We start from the raw sequence: 12,213 nt of genomic DNA, 5'->3' as shown, positions 1-12,213 counted from the left end.
AGAGAGACCACGGGCAGAACTCGGAGAGGCCTATAGAGCAGCAGCCGTTTATGACTTGATGAATGTAATCCTTTGGGGTGACAAGAAGATGCAGGCTGTGCCCTGGGGATGGGTGGTGTGTGTGTGTGTGTGTGTGTGTGTGTGTGTGTGTGTGTGTGTGTGTAAGTGGAAAGGAGGAACACTGGAGATGCACTAGGAACTGGGAAGCCAGGGTGTGGTTGGTTTGTCTAAGTGGACGCAGAAGTCATTAGTTAATGTGTTTGGAGATCAGGAGGGGGAAGTTAGAGTGAACAGCCTGCCAGAGCCACACTGAATAAAGGGGTGTGAACAGGAGACCTATAGGGATAGATGGTAAGGGGAGAAGAAGGTGGGGCCAAGCTCTGGGAGCAGCAGCAGGGAGAGAACTCCCCCCCCCTTCTTCTTGGTCCTGAGAGGGTGGTGTTGAAGGGATACAGACAGCGCCCCCTGTAGGACAGTCCAGCAGGAGCCATGTCAGGTAGAGGCCATCTTCCCCACACTAAGATGGGGAAGGAAGCTCTTGGGAAGGAACTTAAGTCCATTTCCTGGAACCTGACAGCAAGCTCATCACTTCTGCCCCCAACTCCTCACGGCAGGACCTGACGAAGTCTAAAATTCTCATTCTCCGTGAAGCTTCGCCCTGATTTTTGTTTCATTCATTTGATCCTTTAGGGGCCCATCACGAGTAGCTTTGGTTGACCTTAAACTCACGATCCTCGCCTCCTCTGCTGAGCACCTAGATTGCAGGTGTGGACTACCACAGCCAACTCCCCTTGACTTTGTTTTCCAGACGGATGCTATCTTGAACTGCAGGATTTTGTACAAGGTCTCAGCTTCACCACTCTGTGGGCGACTTGAGGAACAGGCCTTATTCATTGCCCTGCATTCCTAGAACCTAACACATGGTGCTGCACAGAAGGGATTTATAATGTCTGCGTTTGTGTTTATTATTTTAAAATTTAAATTTGTTTTATTTTTAATTGATAAATAATTGCATTTTATTTTTTTAATGAATGAAGCATTATGAAAACAAAATGAAAGGCTATTTTAGGGTGAAGTGCTGTGTTATAAAATCTATTTAATGCGGGCACCATCTGAATACTAGTCTCTGGCAACTGAAAAAAATTTAAGATTTTGATATCTTAATTTTAATTGGTTTCTAACAAGCTTTTGTTGTTGTTGTTGCTTTAGGAATTAATTGGAATCATTTTTAAAAAGCAGGTAATTTTCCTAAAACGAAGTACAGTGAGATACACAGTATTACAAATGGGGAAAGAAGGACATTTTATTATAATCTCCTCTGCAGTTCCTGAGCTGCTATGTCCAATTAACACAGAGAAACTATTTGGGTCAGAGGCCACCCGTTTTGGGCACCACCAATTTCCCTGAGCAGCGATGACTACAAGTGTGGTATTAAGCTGGCCTCCTGGAAGGACGAGGCTGACTTGCTTATCTTCTGAGAGAGGCAGCTTTGTGAGAGCATCCCAATTTATCCCGACAGTCGCCCCATTTTAATGTCATGCCCTATTTTTAAATCACCTGGTGGAACTCCAACGGAACGCACAAGTGGGGGATGAACGGTGCCCTGCTGGCTTTCCTGGCCAAGCAGCTATTGCCGACTCACTTCCACACGGCTGCTGCAAGGGACCTTCGGCCCTCAGGTTTGCAGAATGGGACAAGTCTCTAAGTTAAGCACCGAAGGACCATCCAGTTCAGCCTGGTGGGTTTCTGGAAAGGACCAGATAACCGCAGCCATAAGAGGTAGCCTTGGCTGCAATGTCCAGGTAAACCCTGAGGAGTCGCTTGGGGGCTGTTCTGAGGTTCCTCCATCCTCTAAAGTCGACCACCTGCTGTTCTTGTGTTTGGTTGCTAGTCTACCTGTGGCAAAGGGAACATACCCACATTTTGTGTTGTGATAAAGATACCTGATCCTTTGCAAGTGGTATGTCAGGAAAAGAATGGAAGACTGGTAGCTACACCCTTCTGTGACTAATTTCAAACCAGTTCACAAGGCATCCTGCTGTCCAATATAAACTGAGGGTCCATATTCTAGCCCTTACAGCTGTACGGTTATTTCTAACACATCAGCCATCAAATGAGCCCTATGCTTCAACTGAATGCATGATGGCCCCCTGGAAACTCATCGATAAACAGTGTTTTCTCTTTCTCTATCTAGCTCAGTGCTTCTCAACCTTCCTGATGCTGTGACCCTTTAATACAGTTCCTCATGTTATGGTGATCCCCAATCAGAAAATTTATTTTCATTGCTACCTCATAACTATAATTTTGCTACTGTTGTGAATTGTAACATAAATATTTGTGTTTTATGATGGTCTTCAAAGGGTTTTCTGTCCCTTCCCTCCCCCCCACCCCCACCCGTCAAGGGGTCTCAGTTGCATGGTGAGCCAGAACCCAGAGGGTGCTCTGAGAATTCACAAGAGTAAGCCATCCCTAGACCTCCAGGAGAACCTATGGAACTTTCCCCAGTCTAGATGCCCCAGAGAGCTGATGCAGAGATGTCTCTATGGTTTTTCAAGAATATAAGCTCTTCCTAGAAGACCCCAAAGACAGTGGGGAAAGACAGAGAGATTTTAAATAAACAGTTGTCAAGCTGGAGAGATGGCTCAGAGGTTAAGAGGACTGGCTGCTCTTCCAGAGGTCCTGAGTTCAATTCCCAGCAACTACATGGTGGCTTACAACCATCTCTAACAAGGTCTGGTCAGGCAGAACACTGTATACACGATAGATATATATCTAGATATCTAGATAGATAGATAGATAGATAGACAGATAGAGATCTAGCTTTATAAAAATAAAAATAAGTAATTGTTATCCAATTTGCTTCCATAGTGGTTACTCTTATGGTAGCCATTTGACTGACTGGGAAGGGTTAGGTAAAGTCAAGATGGCCAGGGAATTCATTACTACAATAATCCAGACAGAAAGAAAGATAGTGTCCAGCAAGGGAAAATTCGTGGGCGGAGTTTTGGGAAGAGCCAAGACTTTGGTGTCTGCTGTGAAGTGTGGGGAGGAGGGACGAGACGAGGAGGAGGAGGAGGAGTGTATCACAGCTTCCAGGATTCTAGAAAAACACAGGAAGAGGAACCAGCTTGAGGGGAGATGATGCATTCAGCCACATGAACTAGGGTTGGGGGAGGAGGCTCGAGGGCACTCTGGTGAACAAATCCACAGCCAAGACAAAACAAGCTCAGAGGAAAATCCCCACAGATCTATGCTTGTCAGACTGTGGGGTGCACACTCGGTCTCCATGGCACACCCTTTGGGGAAGGCAGAGGTCGGCTGCAGAAGCTGAGTGCGGAGCCACTGGTCGCCCAGGTACATTTCCAGGGTGCAGGATCTGTGAGTTAAAAGGGCAGCTGAGACAAACACCATACCAGGTGTTAGGGATGACTCAGCCTCCTAGGGTGGGGCCCTTGGGCAGTTAAAAGCCCCATGCGTGTATGTGCGTGTGCGTGTGACCTGTCTCATCGGCAGTCCAGTCTGCTTCCTGGCCCTCAAGGAACCCCACCGTGGACAAGCAGAACTCGGAGAAAATTACAAGTGTAACTCAGGGAACACAGATGTCACATCCCAAGCTGTGGCTGCTCCCACGACTCCGCTCAGGGTGTCAGTAGGCTGACGTTAACAGGTTAATGAGAGAACAGCCACCCAAGAACCCTCTGAAAGAGGAGACGGGAGTTTCACGGGAAGGGTAGGATGAATAAGCAAGCAGGTGAGGGGAGGAGATATGCCATGTACCTGGGACGGACACACACACACACCACAGTACACATACCACACCCCGCCCCCATGCCCCTCACACACACATACTGCAAAAAAATCCCTGCCAGCCTTCCCTGGGCTGCCCCTTCCATAGTGTGGATTATGCAGGCCCAGCTTCTGTGAGACAGAGCTCCCATGGAGTCTTGTTTTGTCTGGATTTGAACATCTGGAATAGCTGTTTCTGCCCACCTCTGTCACGATGGAAATGTGATTTATCTCTGTGATCCTCTGCGCCTGCCATTTGCTGCATGGCTGCTAAGCACGGGGAAGTGAATTTGAAATATTATTTTTTTAATTACACACACATATATATATATATTAAAGTATATATATAGGCTGGAGAGATGGTCCTCTTAACCACTGAGCAATCTCTTTCAGAGGACCCAGGTTTGGTTCCCAGCACTCACATGGCAGCTCACAACCATTTGTAATTCTAGATCCATGGGACTGGTGTTGTTCTCTGGGTTCCTTTGGCATCACATACACATGTAGTGGACATGCATACATGGAGGGCCTCATACATATAAATTAAAGGTAAATTTTTATCTATTATTGTGTATGCATGATGTGCATGCTGTCCCCAAACTGTGAAAGTCGGGGACAATTGTGGATTCTGTTCTCTCCTTTCACCCTAATGTATGTAAGATGCCAGGGATTGAAATTAGGTTGCCAGGTTTGTACAGGAAATGCCTTTGCCTACTGAGCTATCTTTCTGACTCTACTTCTTTTTTTTTTCAGTTAGTGTCTCAGGTAGCCTAGACTGGCCTTGAACTCACTAAGTGGTTGAGAATGACCTTGAACTCTTAGTGCTGAGATTATGTGTGTGTGTACCACTGCCGTAGTGCTTAGCATAGTTTTGGATCTTTGCTACCCTCATTTAGGGATGGGACACTGGTGTGTGTGTGTGTGTGTGTGTGTGTGTGTGTGTGTGTGTGTGTGTGTGTGTGTGTTGTGTGAGTGTGTACATGCATGCATGCACACCAGAGGTCCACATTAGGTATCATATTCGATTGGTTTTCCATATTATTTATTTGTTTCAATATAATGTCTCACTGTCTAGCCCTAGATGGGCTGGAACCACTTATATAGACCAGGCTGGCATGGAACTCACAGAGATCCACCTGCCTCTGTTTCCTAAGTGCAGGGATTGAAGGTGTGTGCCATCATGCCAGGGCCCATCCACCTTATGTATGGAGACAGGGTCTCTCAGTCACCGATTAGCTAGACTGGCTGGCTAGGGAGCGGTGGAGAGCCACCCTCCCCCACAGACCTGTGCCATCATGCCTGACTTTTACTTGGGTGCTTGAGGTCCGAGCACTGATCTGAATGCTTGCCCAGCTGGCACCGAGCCAGCCTCAATACAGGTCTTTTTCTGTTTTGTTTTGTTTAAGACACTGCAGGTTACTTGAGGAGGCTTTGTTTTTGAAACTCCTGAGTCTGTGTGAATTCTCATGGACAAAACGATTACAGTGTTTATGTTGGGTAACAGCCTTCTTTCCGAGGCTCACTTTGCTTGCTGGGAGGTTTGGGTGACCTCACTGAAACAAACATCACAGTGAGCAGGCCCGGGCCACGACCAGCTGCTTCTTGATATCAGGTAAACTGCCGACACCGTTTCCCAGTATAATTTTGGGTCTTTGTGACCTGAAATCTAAACATTTAGTTGCTCAGCTGCCGAGAGTTGAAGCATGACAACCCCATTACTATCAGCGAAGCCAAGGATGCTCTTCAAAAGCTGAGCTGAATCTTATCTTTCTTTCTTATTTTTTCATTTATTTTTATGTGTGTGTGTGTGTGTGTGTATGTATGTATGTATGCGTGCACGTGTGTGTGGATGAATGTGTGTATGCATGTGTGTGTGTGTATACCATAAACATACAGGCACCCACAGAACCGGGAGTTAGAATTACAGGTGGTTGTGAGCTACCCAATGTAGGTACTGGGATCAGAACTCTGGTCCTCTGGAACAACACTTAACCACGGAGCCCTCTGTCCAGTCTCTCCATCTTCCTTCTTAGTGTAGTATACACAGAGACTGCTTGTCTTCAGTTCCAGAGGTTAGTACCTTTGGAACAATGACCATTCCAGCAAGGATCCAGGATCCAGAAGATGAGGAAGGCTCATGTTGAATCTCTTCATATAGCTTGCTGCCTCCCCCTGCTCTGCCCCCTCCCCTCATCCTAGGCTAATCAATTACTTCTCTCATCTTTTATGGGGAAATTAGGTCATGTCTATTCGCTGTTATGTTTAGAGAGGATAAAATATCTTGGTGTTGGTGGCAGTTTTAATGTAATTGGCCCCATAAACTCATAGAGAACGACACTATTGGGAGAAATGGCCTTGTTGAAGTATGTGTGGCTTTGGTGGAGGAAGTGTGCCATTGTGAGGGTGGGCTTTGAAGTCTCCTATCCTCAAGGTATCACTCAGTGTCTCAGGTCACTTCCTGTTGCCTGCACAAGATGCAGGGCTCTCAGCCACCATATCTGCCTGCACACCGCCATGTCCCACCGTGATGATAATGGACTAAATCTCTGAACTGTGAGCCACCCCATTAAGTGTTTTCCTTTATGAGAGTTGCTGTGGTCATGGCGTCTCTTCACAACAATAGAAACCCTAAGACAGAGCCCCTATGAATCCCAGTGGTGGTGATGGGCTAGGGAAGAGAAATGCAACTGTCTTCTTCCATGGATACTGCTTTATAATTATTCAGCTTTTTTGTTTTGTTTTGTTTTTTGTTTTTCAAGACAGGGTTTCTCTGTGTAAAAACAGCCCTAGCTGACCTGGAACTAGCTCTGTAGACCAGGCTGGTCTCGAACTTACAGAGATCCACCTGCCTCTGCCTCCGGAGTGCTGGGATTAAAGTGCTGGGTGGTGATGCGCCATCACCACCAGGCTAATTATCCAACTTCTAATTGAATATGTAGAACTACTGTCTATTTCCCTGGCAAATTCTAACCAGATGAAAGTTTACCACGCTGTTCTCCAAGTCTCTAGATGGTTTATGATGAGTGGCTACATTAGGTTGGCTTTCAAAAATGTGACCAAGAAGCCACAGAACCTGTTTCTTCACTGATACCTGTTGGGGCATTGCTTGTGGTAGAATTGACTAACCAGGCCGTTTATAGACACAATTTAATGCTAGCATATCACTTAAATTCCCTCATCCTCACGATGATCTTGCAAAATAAGCATAACTTAGTAAGTGTCCCCTTGGAAAACTGAAACACTTTGTCTAAACTCACAAGGCGACAAGGGTCAGAGTGGTCTTCGGTTATGTTTTCTATGATGGCAGGTCACAGACTGAGATGTACCATACTAAAGAACATCTCAGTAATGGGCTCGACAGAGAGGGCTGCATTCTGGACTTGAACACAACCTCTGCAGCCCTAGGAAAGCCTCTGGCTACAGAGAAAGTGTGCCGAGGAGTAGTAACTGGGTTAACTGTGTGTTTGGAGGAGATCTGCCCACCTTGAGGCAGGTGTCTGGAAATGATAGCTTTGACACTGGAGCTAATACTTGATGGTTTGTTCCAAGCTCATCAGAATTGTGACAATTGGAGTCGGGGTTAAGAAATGAACAAGTGATGAAAATTGCAACACAAGTGTCAAAATTTGGTCGTGGCGTGCTTCAAAGAATGACAGAACGCCGGGGAAATTTCCATGAATTCAGCAATTGACTAGCCACCCAATCAGAGGACAGACCTGCCTTCACAAATCAGATGCAAAATGTTACCCAGAGTCCTAGGTCCCAGCAATCTCTGGGAAGAAAATGATGGGGTGCACCTCCCCCCCACCCTGGGAGGGGCTGTCTGGTTTACAGTATCACTCTGGTTTATCTTTTTCCAGCCCTTTTCTGGTTGACCAAGGATGTTTTTGCCTGGTGTGACATTTAATACGCTCTGGAAATTGGATCAGTCTGACCTGGTTCTCCTTTGGGAGATGCCAACTTTCTTCTTTTTTCTTAGAGTCTCTGGGAGAAGAGGTCCAGCACCCCCTGGTATTGTGCACCCTTAAAAGGAGGTTTATTTGATAAGTCATGCATTCCCTCAGGGATCGGAGATACTGTGGGGCAGGTCAAGGAATCAACAACCGGACTACTGTAGCAATCTGGGGAAGCTCAAACTTGGGAGGGGTCTATCCAAACTAACGCATAGTCCCGAGGCTTAAAATTTTTCTTGCATCTGTTTTGGGTCTCCTAAGGGACCTTGGGTTTTTTCCTTCTTCCTTCCTTCCTTCCTTCCTTCCTTCCTTCCTTCCTTCCTTCCTTCCTTCCTTCCTTCCTCCCTCCCTCCCTTTCTTCCTTTCTTTCCGTCTTCCTTCCTTCCTCTTCCTTTCCTCTCTCTCTCTCTCTCTCCCTTCCTTTCTTTTTTTCTTTGTACCAGGCTCAAGCATTGGACGCAGTAGGGCAGACATGCAACCACACACACTGTGCATTCATGTCTCATCATCATCTTCCTCTGCTTTTGTGTCCAGAGCCAAACATCCCCGCATCCCCAGTGCCTCAAATGATGAGAGTGAAGCAGAAGTGCAAACATTGTGGAAAATTAATGTGTCTTTTGTCGATGACAAAGTGGGACCTTGGAGATACTATACAAGTAAGTATCACGCCTTCAGGATAGCATTTGAAGAATTTAAGTTGACTGTCTAGGATTGTTTCATAGGCATGGTGGCACAATGCAGCGTGAAAATCCCTGTTCCTGCCATCATCTTCCTGCTGCTCCTCTCTCTCCTCCTTTTTCTTGACACAGATCTCACCGTGCACCCTTGGCTGGCCTGGAACTTGCTCTGTAGATCAAGCAGGCTTCCAGGTCAGAGATTCACTTGTTTTAAAGGCATGTGCCACGACTCCTGGCCTCTGGGTTTTGACTTCTGATAGAAACGGTCAATCTTATGCAAGGTCCAGTATTACTTTGTGTTGGTACAAGTAAATACAAAATTGAGTTAGAAAATCAGGTCTAAGTAATCTATGATCACAGAAATTATTTCACCTAATCAATTGTGAATGGACAGCGGTGTCCTTGTTTGGAAGGAAAAGCTGTAGGAATGTGACAGCAGCTTGTTCTGCAGTGCCGGCAGAGGAGCCACAGCCAAGTCCCGAGTGTTCCTGAGGGGTGTGTGACTCCGGCCGTGAAAGCATGGCTGTGACCTGGTGTGTTAGCTTCTACATGAAGACAGCGGGACCAGGTGTCCATTTGTCCGGCAATCCCAATCCAGGAATCGCTACATGCTGCTGTCTGACTTAAAATTGTATCACTTTTTTTTTGTTATCTGTCCTTGATTTTTTTTTATTCTGAGCATAAAAATGACAGCATTTATTTTAGTGCTAAAAATAAGCTGTTCTAGCCAAACCAGCTCTAATTTCTGGATTGACCTCATTCCCTTGGTGTCAGCAGCAGCAGCAGGCCCTTGACCAGCAGGAAGAGACCCAGGCGAAGCATTCTGGCAGCTGCCAATGTGGTGAGGTGGTTCCCTTTCACCTTCAGCCTCTAGGTGGGATAGTTTATCGTGTGCTTTTATATCCCTTAATAGGGAGTATATATCTCTCCCAGAGAAGCAGCTACGTCCATAAACATCAATCACTGATGTTTTTAAGGTGTCCTTTGAACATTAAATAACCACTGTGTGAACATCGTAGATTAAAGAAGAAATCAAGAGCTTGATTGATATCAGGTATCCAAGATCTCTCTCGGAGATCTGTGCTACTGATAGGGAAGACAGTCCCTCCTCTGGAGTCTGTTTCAGGCATAAAATATTAAATAGGAATTCATAAGGGGCATTTTACTCACCTTAAATCAATTCGCCTTGCTAACAGCCAGGGTTGGATGCAGTCTGTGGTCGTTAGCTCTTACACAGAATAAGCGAAATTCTTAGACAGAGAAGACCTCAAGCATGAAGCATGGAGGAAGAGCTCAGCCGTGCAGAGCTCTGCTCTGGGGTCAGCACGCCTGAGATAGAATATCACAAACTGCCTGTGGAATTATAGCTAAGATTCCTCAGGGCTGCTTGAAGCAAGTTGCCATCTGTAATGTGGCCAAGGTGTGTGTGTGTGTGTGTGTGTGTGTGTGTGTGTGTGTGTGTGTGTGTGCATGCGTGTGCATGTGTGTACATTCTTGGGCTCACAGAGAATCCTGGTTAGTGTTTTGTCAACTTGATACAAGCCAGAGTCATCTGGCAAGAGGGAACTTTAATTGAGAAAATGCCTCCATCGATTGGTCTGTAGGTAAGTCTGGGGGAGGGGAAGCATTTCTTAATTGATGACTGATGAACGCCCAGACCACTGTGGATGGTGCCACCCCCGGGCAGGTGGTCCTGGATGGTATAAAATGAAGGAAAAAGCAAACTGAATGAGCTATGCAGAGAACAAGGCAGTCGGCAGCGCCCTTCCATGGTCTTTGCTTTAGTGACTGCTCTGACTTCCCTTCATGATGGACTGGAAGGTGAAATAAACCCTTGCCTTCCCAAGCTGCTTTTGCTCATGGTGTTATCACATCAGTAGATAGTGAACTGGGGTAGGGTTGGGGTGCTGTTGGCTCAAGATGACCTCAAACTCCTGATCCTCTTGCTTCTTAAATTCTGGGATAATGGGCATATGCCACCATGCCCTATTTATATTTTGTTTGTTTGTTTGTTTTGAGAGAGGGTTTCTCTGTGAAATAGTCCTGACTGTCCTGGGACTCACTTTGTAGACCAGGCTTGCCTTAAACAGAGATCTGCCTGCCTCTGCCTCCTGAGTGCTGGGATTAAAGGTGTGTGCCACTACCACCTGGCCTGTTTATATATTTTAATATGTACATATCAAGCCAAGTATGGTGGCATATTCCTACAGTCCTAGCATTTGTGAGGTAAAGGCAGGATGATTGGGAGTTCAAGACCAGCCTTGGCTACATAGCCAGTTTGAGGCTAGCCTGAGACATAGCAGACCCTGTCTCAAGAACAAAACAATAGATAGATAATAGTCATATACGTAACTATGAGAATGGAATGAGTTAATACACATAAAGAGTCGAATGCAGTGTTCGCAATGGTACAAACACTCAAATAACGGCTATTGTGAACATCATCATATATCATATTGTTATAATACGATATTGTTCTTAACTATTTGTTATCAAGTTACACAAAAATATTTAAAAAAATGCCAGCTACTGTATTGGTTGTTATCACTGTATTTAACTCTATTCTTGCCTTTCAATTAAAGCCAGAGACAAAGGTGCCAAGGATTAGATCAGAAGCCACAAACATGGAGGCCCAGGGCCTCCAGCTCTAGCATCAATGTGTGTCTTACAGACCATGAACAACAGGTCCTTCACCACCAGGGGACAAGAGTGAAACCCAACAAGCAAGGCCATGGCTGGAGAGTGACAGGTGGTGTTCAGGATGGGAACACCTGGCTCAAGTCTCTCTTGCCTTGCCCTTTCAGATTTGTAACAGACTTCCATTTTATCCATTTTTTGTGCCTCTATGTGGTCATGTGTGTGTGCACGCATGTGGTGGTCGGTTGTCCAGACAACAGGATGTTGTACCTTGGGCACCACAACCCAAGTTTTCTCTTGCTTTTTCTTTTTTTCTTTTGAGACGGGGTCTCCCACTGACTTGGGGTTTTCCCAGTTCTGGCAGGCTATCCGGTCAGTGAGCTCCAGAAATCTTTTTTTTATCTCCCCAGCTCTGGGATCCCAAGTGCACTCTACCATACTTGACTCCTCACCCTTAAATGTAGGTCCTGGAAACTGAACTCAGGTTCTCATGTTTGTGGAACAAGCACTTTAGCAGCCAGAGCACCAACACATTCCTTTTGGAGTTGACTTTTTCCTAATACATCTATGCATGTGTGCACATGCACACACACGCGCATGCGTGCGTACACACACACACACACACACACACACACACAGGCAAAAGACTTGAATTCTCCATACCTGCTTGGACGATGACCCGCTTGAAAACCGGGATCTGTCACTATCGTCTTTCCCCCACAGCTGATCCTGTTTCTTCTCATTTGGGTCTTTTTTGTATTCTTGTCGTTTCAAACAAGCCTAGAGAACACACAAGAGAGATGAGAAAATGGTTTCTTTCTCTTGGGTCTGTGACTAGTTTTGGCAAATTCAGGCTTAATACCAACTTGAGAGGCACAAGGAAAATGATATTCGTCTCCGACTGTTCATGCAATAGCTGTCACTGGGTTCAGAGATCAGGTGTTGCTCTCTTCTCACTTTTGCCAAAAAAATGATAGGATCAAAACCATCATTCGCAGCTTTAATAAATACAAACACTGAGAACACCATGGGACATCTTAGAAAGAGCAGTGCTTTCCTTCTTTTAAAAATATGCCATGTCTGTGTACCCGCATCCATGTGAGTCCTGAGTGTATAAGTACATGTGTGTGCCAGGTGCCCTAGGAAGTCAGAAGACACCA

At 45.8% G+C, this 12,213-nt stretch overlaps 1 protein-coding gene across 7 annotated transcripts in view; it reads right to left on the bottom strand.

Annotated features, from left to right (window-relative positions):
- The window catches only part of Marchf10 (membrane associated ring-CH-type finger 10), a 94,882-nt gene that overhangs the window by 61,515 nt on the left and 21,154 nt on the right, over positions 1 to 12,213 (bottom strand). For all 7 annotated transcript variants that reach the window (XM_085695933.2, XM_085695930.2, XM_085695932.2 and 4 more), the window contains one exon: positions 11,717 to 11,833. In XM_085695933.2, coding sequence (XP_085552059.2) covers positions 11,717 to 11,833 — 117 coding nt within the window. The remainder of the gene's footprint in view (positions 1 to 11,716; positions 11,834 to 12,213) is intronic.

Source organism: Myodes glareolus, chromosome 9 (genome assembly GCF_982192425.1).
Source record: "Myodes glareolus chromosome 9, mMyoGla1.1, whole genome shotgun sequence".
In the NCBI taxonomy this organism is placed as follows: Eukaryota; Metazoa; Chordata; class Mammalia; order Rodentia; family Cricetidae; genus Myodes; species Myodes glareolus.
This window is presented reverse-complemented; position numbering and strand designations above follow the sequence as displayed.